This window comes from Ciona intestinalis, chromosome 10, assembly GCF_000224145.3.
Source record: "Ciona intestinalis chromosome 10, KH, whole genome shotgun sequence".
In the NCBI taxonomy this organism is placed as follows: domain Eukaryota; kingdom Metazoa; phylum Chordata; class Ascidiacea; order Phlebobranchia; family Cionidae; genus Ciona; species Ciona intestinalis.
Window position 1 is genome coordinate 1,418,659 of NC_020175.2, and position 20,677 is coordinate 1,439,335.

Here is a 20,677-nt window from a genome sequence, read left to right on the forward strand (position 1 = left end):
ATAAATGATTAAAATAACACAACACGTTATATGGATTGAGTAAAATTTAATATTTGAATAAATTTGAAAAAACCAACACAATCCCATAATCTGAGCAGCGAGTAAATTTAATATCCCCGGTATTAGGTCGCATCTGATTTAAGTTTGTTTTTCAATTAGGTTTCTTCACTCTTTAAATTGAACTGAATTGGTTTTGTTTAAGGCGTTGACGAAGGTGTTTTAGATTTATTTATTTTACTATTATTTTAAATAAATTTATTCATATGACATTAAGGATGTATGTTTTTTATTTTTATAAGTTTCGTTTCTCTTGATTTTGTTCCAGTAAAGAACGTCTTACTTCTTACAGACGCGTGATTGCGGTGACTCATGTTTGCCTTCATTAACCAATATTACGTCATAATTTAACTACAAAGGTCTTGGTGCGATGAAACTTGGCGTCAGATCGGACCAGGTCGTAGTATCAAGGCCATTAATCATCTGAAATATGAACCAAAAACAAGAAGCGTTGAAAACCACAAATGCAACTGCCGAAGAAGTTTTTGAAAGGTTTAACAGAATATTTGATCAACTGGCTATTGTAAAAGAAGTTGCCGTAGTGTTTTTGGACAAAGTCAATGACGCTGTTATTGTTGAAGAGAATTGTATTGGAATTTCTAAAGCATTTGTAAAGCAGTTGTATTTGTTTGCATACAAGTTAATGCTGAAAGTAGTTAAAGGGAAACAATGTACATTTGAAAATGAAGCTGCTAATAAATCTACTAGATGCGTAGTTTTACTTTGCCCAGATTGCTGTACAGCATGGAATATAAGGAAGGACTTAATGCTGATGAAATATATTATCGATTATAAACAAGAACTTAACTTGGCAAGGCTAGTTTTACAAAAACAACCAAAAAGTTTGGAATCTTTTTCCCACCGTAGGTGGTTGTTAAATCAATTATTTAAGGTAACTTCAAATTCAAATTTGCAACCGAACTCTGTGCTGAAAATGCTTTTAAAGAAAAAGAAACTAAAAAAATTAGCAGTGGCTTTGAACTTCAAAAGGTTTGAATGGGAAATAATAAATAATGAAATGTCTGTTTCGCATGAAGCTGCTAGAATGCACCCGTCAAACTACACAGCTTGGAGCCATAGAGTATGGGTAATTAATTGCTTAATTTTCCCATCTGCTAGTGTTAGTCATAAGGATAGCAATGTATTTGTGAAGTTCCTACATAAAGAGTTTATTGATGGTTTAAAATGGACAGAGTACAATGTGTCTGACTACTCTTGTATGTCATATCTTGAACATATCATTCTCTGTTTGGTTTTAGCTCATTTTATAAACCCCTTAAATATCTCTGATGTTATAAACTTGGATGATATACTGACGTCAGCTTTGGAACATAACTCTGATTTATTACGTTTGCACAATGGTAAACATGAGGCACTCTGGGTACACAGGCGTGCCATATTCAAGATATACCACACTGTTTTGCATAGACTATGCTCTGTGGAAGATCCAAGTTATGAAGACCACAGAAATGTAAAACTAAATTTAAAAGAAAAGTTTTCCCTCTGTGGTGAAGAGTTTTTTTGTAAAAGTTTCCCAAAAAATTGTTTTTGCTTAAGGCACTTATCTACTTTTAAACAGCGTGTTTATTCTAGATAAAAAAAAAATCTGTTGAACATTCATTTTAAAGTAGTGTGTCCTATTGCAATATATATAGCCTACTCTTTAGACAGACTAACCCGTTTGTGTTTCCAACACAGGTTTTGGGTATTGTTGTAACCAACTTGAAAGTTATACTTTGGATTTTGTTTTAAAAAGTCTGAATCATCCATCGTGGCTTTTATCTATGCTGGCTGTCGTATTGGGTGGAATTTTGTTTTCACCACAACATCTACATAACTTGTTGATAATGGGGGGATGGATAGCAAAGGTGTTCGGGAACAAAGAAATGAGATTATTGATGCTTGGGCTTGATGCTGCTGGTAAGACAACTATTCTGTACAAACTGAAGCTTGGACAAGCTGTTACTACGATACCTACAGTTGGATTTAATGTAGAAACTGTTGTGTACAAGAATACCAGGTCAGTGATGTATATCTGTAGTTTTGAATCTAATCAAAAATTTTTTATTTTTAAATTTTATCTTTGTGGCAGTTGTGTCACTTGCATGGCAATAACAGTTGTTATATCACAGGTATTTTGTTTTATACATCCACTTATGCTCTCTTACAGTTTATCACACAGGTGGACAGGTCATATATAAATAATAAATATTATATAATAGGACACTTGGACACACAGAGGTTTCAGCAAACCACAAACACTTAACAGGGCAAACACTTTAAATTTGTTTGAACTTCTTATGAATTGAATGTGCAAAAAGTTTATATGCACCCACACATATACACCTTGCCAGCAGAGGACAAATCCATGCTATCTTTGTTATATAGTATGTTCTGTTTGATACATTTAAATAAAAGTTTTTTTTTGTACGGAAAGTTACATTTTGTATGGCTTAAAATTAAGTGCGGCCACCTCATTCATGTATTCTTCCATGTATTTCGGTTCAACTATATGATTAATCTGTTTAACACATCTGCTACCATATAAAGTAGTTTAAAAAAATATATATATTATATATTATACACATGGTAAATCTGTTTTAAAACGTACTCTACCACATAAAGCGCTATCAAAGAGTTGTAGTTTCCGTGTGTATCTTTGCAAGTATTGAAATTAGTCAAAATAAAACTAACACTCTGCATGAACCATCTGTATGAAGGTTCAATGTGTGGGATGTCGGTGGACAGGACAAGATTCGGCCACTTTGGCGTCACTACTACACTGGCACACAGGGACTTATATTTGTCATTGATTGCGCCGATGCTGATCGTATAGAAGAAGCAAAAGTTGAGCTGCATCGCATCATAAACGATCGTGAGATGCGAGATGCTGTCATCCTTGTGTTTGCAAACAAACAAGATCTTCCAGATGCTATGAAACCCTGTGATCTTCAGAGCAAGCTAGGACTAACAAAGTTACGAGACAGAAACTGGTTCGTGCAACCCTCATGTGCTGTTTCTGGGGATGGTTTAGAAGATGGCCTGCGTTGGTTGATGGCTAGTCAGAAGCAATAACCCTTTCTATATTGCATGTGTGTGACTTTACTTTCAGCAAAAGACGGTTGCAATTTTGTAGCAGATAAATTAGGGCACATGCAACATTAGGACGTATAGCTTAACTTTCAGTTTTCTATCGGCCTTTACTCCATTCCAATTTATTCTCTATCATTTATACAACATCAGCTATTGACCCAATACACTGACGTGTTGTGTTTGGTCTCAAAATAACCTTTGGACCATTAAAGACAAACAGCTTCAGAAAATTTGAAGAACTTTATTTGGTTTAAGATCAGTCCACACACTTCAGTAATCAATATCATTTTTACAATGGTTAGTTTTAAATAGCAATGATTTATCCATGTTCTTAAAATTGTAACTTGTTTTGCGTTAGAATTTTTTACTATCTGTTCTTAATTACAAAGCAACATCAAGTAGGTTACCTGGTTCATTTTTGCAACAAACGAAAGCCTTTGCTGTACATACCATACCATACCCCCTCACCCACCAGATACAGTGTTGGGTGTTGTATGCACTTTTAAAGTAAATTGTCGCACTCACAGACAGTGAAGTATGTGCCCTGTACCTATGCTATGTTATATATATATGTGCATGTATACAACTGTTTCTTGTTAAAAAGAGCCAAACTTAAAGGCAGGGGAGGCAGGGATAAGGACACACAATTCTATGAAACAAATTTCCCCACATTGGCTGTAATATTCAATATTAATGAAAGTAGAAAATCCATGGTTGTCCTGCCTGCCCTGCAACCGCAGGTTAGGCACCTATGCTCCTGTTTTATAGTTTATTTCGTCAATGGTGGCTACAGATTCTAGACACAAGTTTATTTCCATGAATGATTTAAAAGGTTTCAGTCTATCCATAATATAGCATTACTAAAGCTTGCTTGGTGTAGTTGTTCACTTGGGTACAAAGTAATGTCAACTGCTACTGGTATAGGTGACATTTGAAAACTAAAAAAAGGCATTGGTTAGCCCACACTATCCTGTGAAACAAATTTTAATGCAGTGCAGAACATACCAATTTGGCTTTCCCACCCTGCTACCCCAGGTTTGGCACCATGATGTTCACTTAAAATCATTCTTTATAAAATTACATTTGTACCACATTTCATATTCGTGTTTTCTTGCTGAAGCTGTACCACACACACTTTAGCTGCTTCTATGCAGTCTCTAAACTCTTTTTGTGCCTTCAAAATGGGCTGTAACTGAACACAACTACCCAGTATTTAAATGACTCGTTTTTGTTACTGACCGAAACTTCTTTATTGTATGCTGTAGTAGTTTATGAATGAATGAATAGTTTATAGATGATAATGTGGCGATTAATTTGTCCTACCAACACCACCATACTGATTTAGCTCTGAAATACATATGTTGCCCACCTTAAAGTAAATTTCTTTACCATAAACAAATACTTTTTGTTTGCAGAGGTCTTGATAGCCACTGAGGTTAGATTAGATAGTGTAATTTAAACAGTTACAAGGTTTTTCAATCAGATACAATTTTAACAGAACTACATTTGAATCGGCTGTTCAAGGTAAACATGGGTTAGGTGTCTATACAATTAAGCAGAGTCAAAGTATATTGCAATACCCGAGGCTTATGGCTATAAGTGTTACTGTTTATGACTATAAGTGTTACTAGCAATGTCCCGCCAGATTCTGGTAAAATGTTGTAATAAACGTTACTACTATGAAGGTGAATTAACACTTTAGTTTCTCTACGCTGTTTGTTGTTTCCTCCAGAGAATAAGGAAGCCTGTAAAGTAACACTAATACAGAGGACCCGGTGGACTAATGTTAGACACACAGGATTTTTAAGATTAAAATAGCTTGGACACTGTGAATATGATATTGTTATTAATACAGTATGCTCATTCATTGTTTAAAGCGATTATTCTAAGCTCCGCATTACGTAATACTATTTCCTCTGACGTAATGTAAATAATGCAGATCGCATAATTATTGTATTAACGCGTATCATTTCCCGGTCGTTTCTCGTAAAAAGTACACTATCCTATTGTCTATACTTTATAGAATGTATTTGTTCAGCAGATGGTAAAGGAAAAATGCAGAGTACTAACAAACCCTCTGGATTGATCGTATGTAATGCAACGTATGCCCTGTTTTCACCCTATTATTCCAACTACTTATAAGTTTTTCGGAGACAATCGAACCAGTTCAGTCTCAATCAAATAACCCATAGTGTGATCTAACCGTGGACTTCATCTCGCCCATGTGGAATATAAGTGTTTTGAGGCCCATTCCTTCACCGTTACAAGCCCACTGCCGTCCATTTACGCTTTCCTCATATTAATTAGGAATAGAAGGCAGTTTTCTCCCGCGCATTGACGCTCGTGAGCCGGTGGATACGTTCATTTCATCCGGTGACACTAAACGTCGTTGTGGTGCTGGTGATCTAGACGCTGGACCACCTGTTTAAGGTAAAATTTTGTTAAACCGCATATTATGTATTTGATTCGAATAGCCTAAGGCATTATATAAAGAAGTTACATTATATCGATTGCCGTTGGGCGTAAAATGTTTAAAAAACCGTGTGCTTTATGTATATATAATGTGACCAATGTATGTTTTACTTCGGATTGGGACATGATATTTAACCCGATGTACTGTTCATGTTTTATACATTACTTGTTGTAACGCCTGTATAAATCTTAAGTTTTGTCTTGTCAGACTTAATGGTTGATGTCTGAATTCTACGTCATAGAGTACCAGAAATACCACATACAGGTAGTTAGCGGCTATACCTTTTATATCAAAAGGTAAAAAAGAACTATTAAAATGTATTATACTTTGATTAACTTGTCGTATTTGTGCACAATTAACTTACAGGTTACAGTTTAGGCCAAGTTACATACAAGTTACAACAGAACATCATTTACTCTTTTCTATGCAGTTTACTGTTTTATCATTGTGCATTAAATTGTTTTATTTTAAAGCTACTTGCCCTTGTCCGCATTTGTATTAAGATTATGGCGTACTTAAGCACCATATATAGTTCAACGTTCAAGTTATGCTTTGTATATTAAAAGACAATACTTACTCGTTTGTAAGTTCTGCTTCCTGTTTCTTGCCACTTCGTCCAATGATTCATAGATATGATCTGAGTCGTTTGACCGCCGTGCTTTCACGGCATTCGATTCCACGTCATGTATATGTCTGTTGACTCTAATAGGACCTTGCCTGGGCAAACGAGCTCGAGCAACTTCTTTGTGCTTATGGTGTTCGTTAGGGTCAATGTTCGTTTGGTTCGAAACGTGTGCAAAGTACGGCGCATCTGCTGCGCCAGACCGACTACCGTACCCACTATAACGGGAGCTGTAACCGTAATTTGTTGGGTTTGGTTGTTCTCTAAACGCCATCTCTCCATTATTTCGTCCACGAACGGATTCTGGAGGCAGAGCCGTGGCGTACCTCTCGTACTGTGATCTGCGCCGGTGCTCCCTCTCGCGGTAGACTTCTTCGTAGTTCCGGGTTCGTTGAGAAGGTCGACCATACCGACGCGAGGAGTAATAGTGTTCTTGTTCTCTTGGGTCTCTAGCGTCACTTCCTCTACGCACAGATCTAAGTAGATAAAATTTACTGTTAAGAAAAAAAAAAAACAAGATTGACAAAAATACTCTTAAACTCAAAGAAGCCAGGATTTAATATGACAAACTAAGACGACTCAAACCAGGACCTTCCAGGAGTATCTACCAACTACCACTGACCAGTTGTACCTTTTAAATGTTGATTTCGAGTTCACTGAATCCGACGAAGTATCTGAAAACGCAGATTGTTCACTACCACTGTAAGACCTTCCACGTGTTCTCGATCTTCGGTGTGATTGGCTACGTCTCCCACGTGATCTTCGGCTTCGTCTGCTCATATGTCCATACGGAGAACACTGTTCATCTCTTTTTTCATCTTCGTGTCTTCTGTTCCTCTCCATAGATTTTGAACGCATTTGGTAATGTTGTTTGTAATGGTGGTCTGTTTTATGTAAATTATTAAAATAAATGTAACTTACTTATCTTCGCGTGGCGGGGCAACGATAGTCGTTATAACACACGTGTGCTGTTTCACATACCTTGTGCGTTGTGCGCGTTTACAAGCTGAATTAATGAGTAAATGAATGGGTAATTTGGCAACGACCGGCGATGCAACGACCGAGGTTACAACACGCGGGTGTTCTGTTTTATACAACTTATGCAAGCTTAGGAGTGTTATTGAGTATGTGTGTAACTTTGGGGGTGAAATACCAGTTATAGGTTGTCGATTACTGCCCAACTTACTTGGATCCCGTTCAAATGCTGAGTTCAACTGACCAGCACTGTCCGAATGCACCATAGATTGTTCTGCGATTTTAAAACAAATAATGTAAATCTTGTCCGTACAATGTTTACGTTACACCATGTTTGCTACGTGTAATTGTTTATAATATATTGTACAAAGCTAAATGAACTTGTTTTAGTCTCGTGATGCTGGGCAACGACTGTCGTAATAACACGGGTAATCTGTTTCATACATCAATTAAGCGCCCGCTCAGCACGAGTTGCAACACATGGTATATAACCGAATTTGTACCGTTGATAAAGCTTCCTTTACGCTCATGTTGCGGCTTTATTTTCAATGTTGATCCAGCAGATGTCACAGTAGTAATGTTGCTTGGTAAATAAATTTGCTTGTTTAATGTGTTCGATTTCGACGTGGAAAACCCTCTGTTAATTAAAGTCTTACGTTATATTATTTTAATCGTTTTGAGCAAAGTTGGGTTAATGGCACATCATGACCCCTTTTCTATGTGATTTCAAGTATAACCCATATTAACAGAAACAGTCAATTATATAGTTGTGTCTAACTACATGAGCATGCCTTGTCTTTAAGGGGCATATATACCAACGGAAAATCAAAATTTGTAAATTGATAAATATGCCCAAGTTTAATCTAATGGTACCATCAAAGTTTTAAAAAACAAAACAGCTGTTGAAAAATGAGTTTCAAAACCGCAAATTCGACCGTTGGAGTAAAAAAATTGGCCGCGGCGCAATGCATGGGATTTCCTATCAGGTTACTTTTGACCATTTCTATCAATACACAAATTTTTACTTTTTGCTGGTAACTTGGTATGCCCCTTTTAACAGTGCTCAACTCGTGACTCTATACCTTATAAACCGATATTAAAAATATAAGTCATGTATGTCTGAAAGTCTATATTAATAAAACCGACCCTTACCCCACACTTATAGTATCAGGAGCTACTGGTTTCTCTGGTATCTTCTCCGCTTTGGCTAACTTCGCCTTTCGTATCCTTTTTCGTTTCCTGTACTGCCATATAATAATTGCAAGCGCAATAAGTCCCGCCATAGAAACGAGCGCGTATATTAACTGGTTGTTAGAGTCGGCTGGAGCTATTGTGGTGGATGAACGAGTTCTTATTGCGCTGGTTGTCAACGGTACTTCTACCTCCCCACCGAACCCTGTTACACATTATGCGATTAAAAGAAAACTAAAACATGAACACATACGTTACACAACATTACATAAAGTTGAATTTGTCTTCTCGGTTACAGATTTTCAAAGGTCCGAAAGTATGCTACACAATAATTATCGGGTATTATATTTAATTAATAAAAAAATATCACCTTAAAGTCAAAATAACGCATTGAAAAAAGGGAATAAAGGTTAAACAATATTGTAATAACACGCCCAGAAAGCTTTACAAAATTATATAAAAGGCGTGACTGTTACACCCAATAACAAATATCTTACACGCGTGCACAATAACGCATCTGTTTAAAAATCAGTTTTTAATTCATTATATTTTAATGCTTCGGGGTAGTTTTTACCCGTGGTGTGTTTCTAACGACTTGTTTTGTCGCATTCCTTCTCTTCGTAGCTTTAATTTATTTGATCCTATTCGCTTTCATACTCGGTTTCATACTTATTCGATTTCACATAATAGATAAATTTGTACGCACTTACCAAACCGAGATGGCCTGACAGGCTGATTTGGCGATCCGGCTGCAGTCTCTGCTGGTACTGGCCCAACTAAACAAACATTTAACTTTATTATTTTGATGAAGGAGAACGAACTATAATGTCGAAACGTCGATTTCTTACAAAATGTTTCTTTTCAGGCAAAACATTCAGTATTTTAAACTGCAATAAGCACAAACAAAACACTCACATTTCTGACATATGTACGGGTATGCGGAGTTGCAAATCAATTTGTCATAATGTCCACTCGTGACTCCTTGTCGTCGAAACATCGGACATTTTGGGCCACTCCTAGTAACTGTTCTGCTTGAGGCCTTGAAAACAATCTCTTCGTTTGAATTCGAGGCTAAACTTTACAAATTACATAGCAACTATTATTACAACTTCTTTTCGTTGTATTAATTTCAACTATTTACATTAGATACTTTTTTGATGTCGGCGGTTCTTTGTATAACGCGGGGCATAGTTTTAAACGTATGCGAGGTTGAGATGTACAGAACGAGTGAACCAAATACTTGTTTTAGGGCTTTACATTTTTTACTCTTTGTAGTGTCTGAACGGAAGCAAAAGCGTGTAGGACATGCTTTTATTCTTTTGTGGACCGATATCTTTAAAATTGGGCCCTATATAGATGAAAGATTGACAACCTATATAACACAACCTATACACACAAGTATATACTGCTGCATAAAAACCCACCATGTAAGATCCGATCCAGTAGTCATTTCCTCCAAGTTTCTTTACTTGTTGTTTAATATAATCAGAATTAGCTCCACTCAAGTCAGCCAACCTCGAACCTTCGCCTTCGCATAACGCTTCTGCGTCGTCGTAGCTAAGATGGGTTCCACCAAACCTGTAGCAGGCTCCATCTTTTTGAACGTAACGGGCTGGGCAAGCTGATAATTTCAACAGGTTTTCAATAATGTGTGTATACTATATTTAAGAGATAGCTAAATACAACAATAATATATGAACATCAGCGTTAAGTTGTATAACTCAGTCAAAGGCTATAAGCCACCTGGTTCACATTATGGACCTTTATCTCTTTATTGTACAATAGGGCGATAGGCACGCTTTATGATATCTAAAGTATTCTCTATGTAGTTTGTATTATATGTTGCCTTACTTCTTCCAGTTGACATTATTCTTTAGTAATTCTTCCAAGATACCGGATCTCTCGTATAGATTTATCTCACAATCCACATTAATTTACAGACCAAGCCGTACTGAAAGTTTACACCGCGTGCTTTCAAAATAACTTTCGGACTTATATAAGTCTTCTTCAGTCGTGAAACTTACTAAACGATGAAAGTCCCCCCTTTATGGTGTAAAGTACATACATCTAATCTTTGCCTAAACATGCATACTGTTAATTGGTAATTACTGATATCTCAATGTCAAATATGTGTTCTTCTTCCTATTATGCGTTGTATTCTAACTCGGCCGACAACATCTAGCCAAAGTAAAGCGCCCGGGGCGAAAGGATGGCAATAAGGACGTGTAAACGTCATACCAGCAGAGTCGTCATTCATTTTTGTTCTCTTTACGCACGCAATGTTAAATGTTAGAACTCTTGGTACGAGCAAATAAACAAATTGATCAGCTCCCTTTTTAAAGGTGTAATTTTGAAGTGCAATAAACAAATCGAAACTTTATTGTCTGCATAGGTAAAATAAGGTGGACTACCCGTTGTGGCAGTGATTCACACATTTCGATGACACCATAGCAACTGGCCCCATATAAAACTGTAAAAAGTCTTAACAATTTTTATGTTGGCAAGAATACTGTAAATATGAACTATATTACCCATTTGACGTTGCACAATTTGTATACTATAAACTTTATCTCACAGCGGTAAATCTCGCTATGGGAGCTCAACTTCGTTTTTATTTAAATGTTTCTTTTGGCTAGTATTGTCATCTTGTATCTTTGTATCATTCGTATTTTCTAGCATTATCGCACTGGCTGTAAGTGCAATAGTGGTTGTGTCAAGATCTTGAACTTCCTTGTACATGTTACCTTCAGCAAGATTAGTGTCTGTTCTATCTTCGTTTCCGAGTATAGATTTATTACTTTCTGTTATGGTTGAATTCAAATCCGGCTTGACAAAATGTTCAACGGCTTTGTCCAAAGGTTTCTTAACCACTATTTCTTTACCTAATGCCACCTTTATCTTTTGAACGACTGACAGTTCGCTCCGCTCTGTTTCATCGGCCACCTTGGTTGAGTTTTCTAACGCTTCTGTTTTGTCACCAGGATTGTTGTTGTTGTTGATTTCTGTTGTTACTGGTTCTTTTTTGCCACCGGGGCCTTTGTTGTTGTTGACTTGCGATGTGTCTTGTCCCGTATTATTGTCAGGTTTGTTGTTGTTGCTTTTTATGTTTTCTGTTGTTTGTAGTCCTGTTTTGTTGCTATTGCTTTCTGGTGCTTCTTGTTCTGATTTGTCGTCAGAACTGTTGTGGTTTTTGGTGTTGATTTTAGTTGCTTCTTCCCGATTGTTTTCGTCTCTATGTTTAATCTGTTTAAAACAAGAATGTTAGACTGTGGTTTTCCAAAAAACTGCTGTTAGTTTGACCATCGTAGAACCTGAACTTTGAAACAGTATAAGCCTACACTTTTCTTTTAACAATCATAGAATTTACAATGTGTTGTACGAAGCCCTGGCACGCGTGCATAGAGCGCTCGCCTTCAGACCATAGGTGATAGTCTCGACGTTTCTGTCCTGAGTTAAGACACAAAACGCCAGTTGCTCCAATCCATTTTCAATTCTGGGTTGTCATAATAACCAGTTATAACTTATACATACAAATAAGTACACTACTGTAACCGGTGCGGCCGTAGAAAAGCTATTCCAGCAATATGTTTAAGCCCCGTGCTATATTAGTGAAGTTTGCACTGCACCATAACATAGGACATACACGAGGTCTACCGTTATGTTCTAACATCCCATATAAATAGATATTCCTATACCTCCCTTTCTTCTTTCTTTCTTGACTCTCGTTTCAATTGCCGCAGTTGATCTACACATGGTCTCAACTTTTGCACTGTATCGTTCAGCTTGGTCTGCAGCAGTTGGTTCTGACGCAGCAGCTGGGTTATCATGCCCTCGTATACCGCTTCCTGCTTGTGCCATGCTGCTCGTTCCCGCTTAAGCACAGACAGTGCCAGGCCCGCCTACGATAAAGCATTGCTGTATTAGCGGACTTTCCTTATAGCACAGAGCCAGACAATGTATTCCAATCTAAGATGCGTTCTTCTGTTCTGCTTTGAGTATAAAGTATACATAGCCTACGCCCTACAGTATCTTGCAAGCACAGTGATCAAACACAAGATTTAATACATCGTTAGCTTATAACCCCCAAAACTCTGATCCAATTAAAGTTACAGAAACGGATTAATTTCTTTAGTCATAACTCATAACATTAATCCACCGATGATGAGTCTATTCTCACCACGTCCCCCCTATACGGATATACGCTTATCGGGAATATTGACACATCTCCTTTAATTAGGTTGACGTACCTGCTGTTGTATTTTGTCTGTCTTATTATGGGTTTGTGTTATGTCTTTTGTGTGAAGGTTTCGTTCACTTCGTATCTTTTTAGTCATGAACGCTGAAATAAAGCAAAGTCTTACTCACATTGAACAACACATATACGTCGTGAAGAAGCGTTATATTTACACAAGATACGCCAATGTCTGTTGTGGTTACGGATATGATACAGTGATATTGTTTCTTTTAGAAATTCATAGACATTGTTAAAACGGCCTAAATTATTACGAACATTGTATGGGGAACGACATCCACATATTAGGTCGGAAAATAAGGGGCAGAATGAATGAATGTAACGAGCAGTTATTACACAGACACCCCGCGCCCACTTCCGAGTTACACTCCATTTCCACATTGTACATTTGTAATTGGTTATTTTAGGGCTATATATATAACGAGTAACGGTGAATTAATGTGCTTGTGCTCTGTTAAATCGAAGTTAAAGAAAACATACACAAGAAGCCTTACCTGGTCTCCCCCATTCATTTCCACGCAAAGTGTCCATCTGCGATAGCAGTATAACAGCAGCAAACATTAACATAGCTATAAACAGAGGTAGCATCACCCGCACCGAACAATGCGAAATAGTTTTTGCCGTAGTTTCTTCCATAATACGTTTTATTTCCATCCGTTATCGGTCCATTTTGTATTATATGCTCTGGTATCTTCTATCTGTCTATATACAGCAGGCCTCGTATAAGCTTTGTACTGCTGAGGCGGTTTAGTTCTATGGCAGTTTCCTACCGAGTTACTATCATTTTACCGACAAAAAAAACAAGGTAAACCAAAACCTTGCGAACCTAACAGAGACAACAACAACCAGCATTAGTATTAACGTAGTGATTACAGATAACACGTCACACTATAGCATCAACAGTTATACAGACGAACGGAAGTTATTTCATTAAGCACCCGGGTATTGAATTGCATTTATCATATTCGGTGTACTAATGCTTATCTTGCATAATGGTATATTGTATATATATCGATCTGCTGTCATTAACCTTTTGGAACATGTAGCCTACCGTTGCATGTGGTAAGGATTTGGTTTAACGTTTACGCCTGTTAAAATCGATGCGTTTTTTAACAACTGTCTTGTTGTTGTTGTCTTTTTCGCTGTTTTAACTAATATCGTAGGCTGTGATAAGATAATTTATAATCTATATGTTATCTTATCACAGCCTTTAGTATAAGCTAACGAATAACGATACCCACCTTAACCCAAATATATATATATATTCTTTGTTAGCATATTCAAGACCACAATGTCGCTTATATGTGTTATTCTCGTATGCCCGACCGCGAACCGCACACCATATTGTCACGATAAGCTTCATTGGCATAACTTGACGTTATATACTAATGTAATCGAAACTTTAAAAGGAAGAAATGGTAAAAAATCTAAGTAACAGAAATCCAAATTGGCAGTTCCCTACAAAGTAATTTTTACGCTTTTAGTCTGTTAAAGCTGCGTAATACAGTGCGTTCCTTGCTCGACTATAACCGTACCTTACCCTGCTCGTTCATGTGCGTCGGTTCGGTAAACCTAGTGGACTGACAATTGATCAAGCGAGAAATGTTCAAAAGCACTTGGCATATGAATACATGGCTTAACGCTTGCTGCATTACCAGCGCTATCTTACCACTCTGCAGCCTTTCTAACCTAAACCTATTGGTCTGATTTGAAAACAAACCTATTTTACCAAAGGCATACAAATTCACTAAACATTGTTTAACACTAACTACACTATCACCGCATCTTAGCGCTCTGCATCCTTTTAACTGCATTATTATCGTTTGGTTTGTGGTGTGCAGCTCTTTCCCGCTATTCTAATTTTATATCACTCGCTCTGCTATGGATACGAACCCCATTTAGCAAAGGTATAAATATTCACGCTTCGCTGCTGCTGAATGGGCGTCCGTTACATGATATTCAATCCTGTTCTCAACCGCCTACCGTCCTTTGCACTGACGTACACACAGCTATATCCTTGAGCCATTGGTTATGGGTTGCGGTACAGAATCACATCAAATAGCCGATCATTTTAAAACTCGTTTTAAAGGGAGTTTCTCCTAACAATTCTAATTTTCTTTGTATATAATATATCATTAATCATTTACTAAACCATTCTCGGGCATAAATTTCCAGTAAATACAAGCATGTAAGGGGGGGATTTGAATAGGTCGTTAAATTGGTTCGAGCCAGAGTTTTCATAGGCTATTTGTGGAATTTATTGGCAGTTTTTAATTCACAATATGGAGACCCATGGAATTTACGACAAAGTTTTCAAACACTGCTTGTAGAAAATATTCAAAAGACCAGTTTTTAAACAGCAGTTTCTTCTTATATTCACTTTTAACTTTTCCCTTCTCGTAGATCATGGCTTACAGAGGTGTGACGTTCATCCAGCCGTGTCCACATTTTGCTGGCTTCCCAAAGTTTGTCAGCCAATTCACAGTCGCATATCTCGCTTGTTTTAGACACGAACTCACAGTCGCTGTTGGTCAAGGTTTAGTGTTAAATAACCACCACGCACATATGTAACACAATTTACAAAGTAGATATAGTGGGGTGGGGAAAGAAGAGACTCGGACGAAAAAAATGTTAGCTTTATTGGCCAGTATTATCATGGTACAACAAAGTGCGCGGTAAAATTTCTGGTACTTTTTTAAATATTCAGATTTGGTGTGAAACACATTTTTTAGTAAAATGCTCGTCGAATCATATTAAAACTAATGAAATTTTTTAGTTTGCCAGTTCAAATCATTAATCCATTATCGTAGTTTACTAAAATACACTGTAAGATTTCGCAGAGTTTGATTTTGTCTTATAAAACTAAGTTTTGTTTTCACAAAAAAAAGAGAGTACGATGGGGGAAGATGAAACACTTGGTCAGATAAGAATTTTTATTTTTTTTTTACGGACCCACATTTAATGATAATCAGAAATGTAAAGTTGCATAATTATTCAACAGTATTATCTCGACTTAAAGAGCGTCAAACGGATTAGTGTTTTTAAATATTAAAAAAAAAATGTAAAATAAAAACAAATTTTTTTGAACGTGTAAAAAATGTAGTTTGCGAGTGTGAATATTTGAAATAGGTTTATAATAAAAACTTAAATATTTCGTACAACCTGACTTTGTCTTATAAGGTTAGTTTTAGTTTTAAGAAAAAAACTGAGATTAAAACATTAGGAAAATTTTTCAAGGGTCAATATGACTTCAATTTAAAATAGGAAAAAAATGTTTTGAAGTTATATATAAACTGTGTAGCAATACCCTATTTGTAGCTAAAATGTAAAAAATTATTTTGTGGTAATTATATGTATTTCTAATTAAAAAATTTATAATAAATCAACGTTAACAAGGATTGTATACTGTCTTGTCTTACCTTATGTTTTTAAATTGGTAAAATTACATCTGTTGTGCGAACCGCTAAATAACTTTTTATGTATTTTAATATATTTCTTTGAACTGGTATCACTTAATAAAGATATGATAGTACTAATTCTGGCTCTCACCTAAAAACTGTCATGTATTTTAATTTTGAAAGTATTGAACAATATGTGCTTGAGTGTCCCATCTTTCCCCACTCTACTATAATTACAATTTATTAAAAACAAATTATTAGTTTTGACAAAGAGATAGATGATACGACGGATGCGGGGTAAGATGAATACGGTTACCCATAACTTTCATATGATCGTGTTTTTAACACAATCACACTATCGTCATACATTTTGATTTTGGAAATATGTGCTTAAGTGTCCTGTCTTCCCCCACTCTACTATAAATAATCCTATAGTTTGTATCGCCTCCACTTAAGTCAGGGTTTTTTGTATTTTTCAAGCACAATCTAGATTTGTTTGCAGCACACCAAAAATATTTTACAACACGGAGAAAAACTTGTTGTTTAGTGAAAAATGATTTACTCACTCAAAGTAGCGGCCTGTAGTTTTAGATAGAGTTGGCTCTGTTGATAAATATAGACTTGTCTGTGCCCCTTGAAGCGGTGTCTTCATTATAAACCATTGGAAAGGTTCTGTAGTGACATATATTGTCATCAAATAAGGAAAAGTGTTTCTACACTGACACCATCTATGTTATAGCTTTGGGGTTATTGAGATAGGTATGTTATTGAGATAGGTAAACCACAGGTTTAAAGCAATGTAATAAATGCTTGACAAAAGTCACATTATTTAAGATACTTTTGAGCAGAAATTTCAGGTCTTTTAAGTTTACAAAATACTTTAACATTCATTTTTTGTTTGTTCGATTATGGTAGCAAAGATTAAAATCTAGTTTAGAAAAAAATAATGGACATACTTTAATACAGTGCTCTTCAACCTTTTTGGGGTTGGTGAACCCCTAAAGTTGTTGCGACGAACTCATGCACCCCTGATTGCTTTAACGTAAAGCTAAAGACGTCATCAAGGAGAAATGCGTACGAGAATAAGTTCCTGTTTAGTCGAAAAGCACCGCTAATCAAGATCATTAGGAATATGTGGTTTGCGGTTAAAGAAAAGACTAGTTTCGCAATTCCCAGTGATGCAAGATATAGAATTCATATAAAAAAAAACTGTAAAAAAGTGGCTAAATTTATTAAAAATGTTCAAAACTGAATATTATTGCTGAAAATTTTTGAAGTTTGTGATGCACCATTGTATACCCTTTTGCAGTGGTGCACCCCTGGCATATTTTGGTGCACCCTAGGGTGCACCGTGCACACCGGTTGAAGAGCACTGCTTTAATAAACCACCTTGTCTTAATGTAAAAGTTAGGAAATAACATTATAAGAAAACTTACTATATAAATATACGGACAGCGCATATAGTGGTATAGATGAATATCTGTCAATATTGGTATGGACCACACCAGGGTTTAAACAGTTACAAGTTATCCTGTTCTTGAGCTCTTCTTTTCTGCTCAGGGCATCAGTAAAAAGAACATTAGCAAGTTTGCTTTGGTAATAAAGCTCTGTTAACTTCTCTTCCCCCTCCAAAGATGACTTCTCAACATCTTCCAAATCAATCTGTATGTTAAGAAAAATTACATGACATATTAAATATGGTTCCAATGGGATGTTGCATTGAAAAATGATATATTTTTTCATAGTGACAATGCATGGTTTAGCACTAGCTGGTCTAACTGTAACCTGAATCCTAGGTACTACAATGGTTACTGCATTAGAACCTCACTCACCAATATAAAATAGTTTACAATAAGTAAAATTCAGTACAAAACATTATGTCCGAAAATCATAAATACAGTTATAAAGCACAATGAACTAACACTTCCTCTCTCATAAGCAGCAGAAGTTACATTGATTATTCTGCCAGGTTGTTCTCCGTTTGTTAAGTTATCCATAAGCAAGTTTGTCAGTAAAAAATGACCTGCAAATGCAGATGTTATTTGGCTGTTGTAATGTTTGGTCTGGGAAAATATGGCAGTTTTATTACAAGAAGGATGTGAAACAAAACATCCATATTATTACGACTGGTGTTATTCTATCATTCAACAAAATCATTGCCACAGTTATAAAGCATAATTCCCACCCAAATAATTAGTTTCTAGTTGTCTTTCAAAACCATCTTCTGTCAATGGAGTTGCCTTAGGAGGTCTTGGCTTCATAATTCCAGCATTGTTTATTAAGACATCAATGTGTGGCAGTTCTGAGCAGTGAAAATGAGCATAACACTAATTTATTTAAGGGGGTGTAATTAACACCAAAAATATATGAATTAACTGCAGGAGTTGAAAAACCACATTAAAAAAAGGGGGGTAAACTATTTATCTCAAACAATTTAGCACAATACCAGAACTGTACAGACTGGTATTAACTTACGCATCCAATAGTTGTGAGGTTAAACACCGAATGAATACTAGAACTACTATATTTAGCACCTTGGTTTATCATCTTTGCAAAATTAGTCACAGAATCCAGACTTGCTAAATCAAGGAATCTACAAACAACGTGTTGACTTTTTGCTGCGATTCTGATTTCTTTTGCTGCCTTTTCACATCTTCCCATATGCCTGCAACCTAGGACAACTGTTGCGCCTAAAAACAATAAATATATACTTAATTTATACATTGTATAAACATATGCAATCAATGTTAAATAAGACGTTACAATATCTCTTTAATGTTTATAACACAACCAACAGTTTAACTTTATTTAATCAGCAAGCAAATTGGAACAAATCATAAATAAATGGGTAGAAGCGCAAACTCTGGCCTAAATCATGTACTCACATGACATGAATGTAACTTACTTTATCCTCACATGGGCGAGAAACGACAGTCGTTATAGTACGGGTATTCATACACCTCGTGCCAACTTACGACTTACCAAGTGTTGCTTTGTGGGTGATTATGTTTTTTTTCTTTGTTTATATGATTGATAATTTGGACAACCCATTATGGATCACTGGGTTAGAACAATTGCCGTTAAGTGTCTTGCCCAATGACACATTCGCTCACTTTGGTAGCAGCAAACAGCCTGCTAACCACTTTGCCATGGCATGGGAAAATGCCTTACCTTATGTCCCCACTAATATATAAGAGAAAAAGTTTCCATACAGCAAGCTGTGCTAAATAATAGTTCTCACCTCTTTTTGCAACTTCCTTCGCAGTTTCCTTCCCAATACCCGAACTACCCCCAGTTACCACAACTACCTTCCCATCCAATCTCTCTTTACTCGGACATTGCTTCCCACCTCTGCTTTCTCTGGTAATAAAAATAACAACAAAATGTTGAATTAGGTTTTATGTGATTCTACTAAGAAAATGCAAGAATAACTAAATGTAGCTTGTTTATTCTTGTGAAGCCGGCAGCGACAGTTGGTATAACACATCACACAATTTATATACACAGGTGAAAACCTCTTGAACAAAAGTATCAGGTAAAAATGTGCCTGCTTAACCGAAAACGGATGGTCTGTTTTAAACATCTTGCCCGCTTACAATTTTTGGCTACCAATTTTTAAATGTCAAAATTCAAAACATGCAGAAACAAAGTAAGGCACAAATACTAATAGTGATAATACAGAAGTAGTTGTGATTTGATAACTATATGAAACTAAAACTTCATTTAACAAGAATAAATTTAAAAAAAATAGAAACTGCAGGTTTATTTTCAGAATTTATCACATACTGTCATAAAATTCGATTTTACTGGGGGTATAAAAGTTTAAAAGCAACAGCATGTCTTACTTTATGAGTAGGATGGCTCCAAACGCCGAAGAGAAAAATGACAGCGGTACAATAACCCGGTTAACACAGGTGAATTTATAAAACTCATATTCTGTTTAACGTTTCATACAGATACAACTAGCATACCACAGTATGTGACCCAAACGATTTAAATAACCCAGCCTGTGTTACTACTGTCTGTTTATTACTTAATTATGTGTAGATAGTAAAAGGAGTTTTTTAAAGCTAGTAAATTCACTGCACAAAACGGTTAAATACAGTAACATGTGACGTTATTAAATCATGCTTACGGTACTTCCCCACTGCCAAAACCTTTTTTCGTCAAACTTTTGAACGCAAAATGTACAGAAATTTAGAGTAGAGCCTGTAAATTGAGTTTAACCAGGAAATTAGCCCTATTTTTTAATTAGTTTGGAACATAAGAGCAATATTTATTTATCCATCGATTTTGAATCTTGTACATCACGTGATCAGTGTCCGGATTTTCTCCTCAGCTACGGGATGTTGAAAATGTTGCGAAACAAAACTTTAGGGTGACCAAAATCTACATTTTTGCGCAAAGTATAAAAAAAAGTGTCTGAAGGACATGTACGAGGTGTGTCACCATTAGTTCGAAAGCATTAAATAGGCGCGTGACCGCTTGCGCAATTGTTTTGGCCTCATTTCAAATCTACGCCTTTTTTGTTTGAAAGCGCATATGGCTGATCGCACATTGAGCTAACGACCTTGTTTCGGCTGCGCTGTTCACACAAAAGAAAGATAGTTGGACAT

At 36.2% G+C, this 20,677-nt stretch overlaps 5 protein-coding genes across 6 annotated transcripts; 2 read left to right on the forward strand and 3 right to left on the reverse strand.

The window, feature by feature from the left end:
* The first annotated feature begins 207 nt into the window (after window positions 1-207).
* LOC113474622 (protein prenyltransferase alpha subunit repeat-containing protein 1-like) lies at window positions 208-1,755 on the forward strand. Its single transcript, XM_026836441.1, has one exon. The coding sequence runs from the start codon at window positions 488-490 to the stop codon at window positions 1,652-1,654; it is 1,167 nt and encodes a 388-aa protein (XP_026692242.1). The 5' UTR covers window positions 208-487; the 3' UTR covers window positions 1,655-1,755.
* Window positions 1,719-4,560, forward strand: LOC100185836 (ADP-ribosylation factor 6). Its single transcript, XM_002129893.5, has 2 exons — window positions 1,719-2,077; window positions 2,778-4,560. Exons 1-2 carry the CDS (start codon window positions 1,842-1,844, stop codon window positions 3,130-3,132), a joined length of 591 nt encoding a protein of 196 aa, XP_002129929.1. The 5' UTR covers window positions 1,719-1,841; the 3' UTR covers window positions 3,133-4,560.
* Window positions 4,561-5,086: 526 nt separating this feature from the next.
* LOC100184266 lies at window positions 5,087-10,599 on the reverse strand. Of its 2 annotated transcripts, XM_009861580.3 has the most exons (10): window positions 10,263-10,599; window positions 9,836-10,032; window positions 9,327-9,450; window positions 9,122-9,187; window positions 8,373-8,616; window positions 7,724-7,857; window positions 7,432-7,494; window positions 6,877-7,129; window positions 6,201-6,721; window positions 5,087-5,571 (listed from the first exon to the last, which is right to left on the reverse strand). In XM_009861580.3, the coding sequence occupies exons 1-10, from the start codon at window positions 10,276-10,278 to the stop codon at window positions 5,450-5,452; spliced, it is 1,740 nt and encodes a 579-aa protein (XP_009859882.2). In that variant the 5' UTR covers window positions 10,279-10,599; the 3' UTR covers window positions 5,087-5,449. The 2 variants fall into 2 exon arrangements, with proteins under 2 accessions (XP_009859882.2, XP_026692235.1); XM_026836434.1 differs by lacking the exon at window positions 10,263-10,599 and having other exon boundaries at window positions 9,327-9,487; window positions 9,836-9,994.
* A 143-nt stretch (window positions 10,600-10,742) lies between these two features.
* LOC100177958 (uncharacterized protein DDB_G0287625) lies at window positions 10,743-13,475 on the reverse strand. Its single transcript, XM_002129612.4, has 4 exons — window positions 13,158-13,475; window positions 12,659-12,750; window positions 12,107-12,310; window positions 10,743-11,654 (listed from the first exon to the last, which is right to left on the reverse strand). Exons 1-4 carry the CDS (start codon window positions 13,315-13,317, stop codon window positions 11,001-11,003), a joined length of 1,110 nt encoding a protein of 369 aa, XP_002129648.1. The 5' UTR covers window positions 13,318-13,475; the 3' UTR covers window positions 10,743-11,000.
* A 1,410-nt stretch (window positions 13,476-14,885) lies between these two features.
* LOC100180314 (retinol dehydrogenase 13-like) lies at window positions 14,886-20,158 on the reverse strand. Its single transcript, XM_018813712.2, has 8 exons — window positions 19,907-20,158; window positions 19,303-19,421; window positions 18,596-18,751; window positions 18,247-18,363; window positions 17,984-18,084; window positions 17,498-17,723; window positions 16,628-16,733; window positions 14,886-15,187 (listed from the first exon to the last, which is right to left on the reverse strand). The coding sequence occupies exons 3-8, from the start codon at window positions 18,720-18,722 to the stop codon at window positions 15,046-15,048; spliced, it is 819 nt and encodes a 272-aa protein (XP_018669257.1). The 5' UTR covers window positions 18,723-18,751; window positions 19,303-19,421; window positions 19,907-20,158; the 3' UTR covers window positions 14,886-15,045.
* Between the last annotated feature and the right edge of the window lie 519 nt (window positions 20,159-20,677).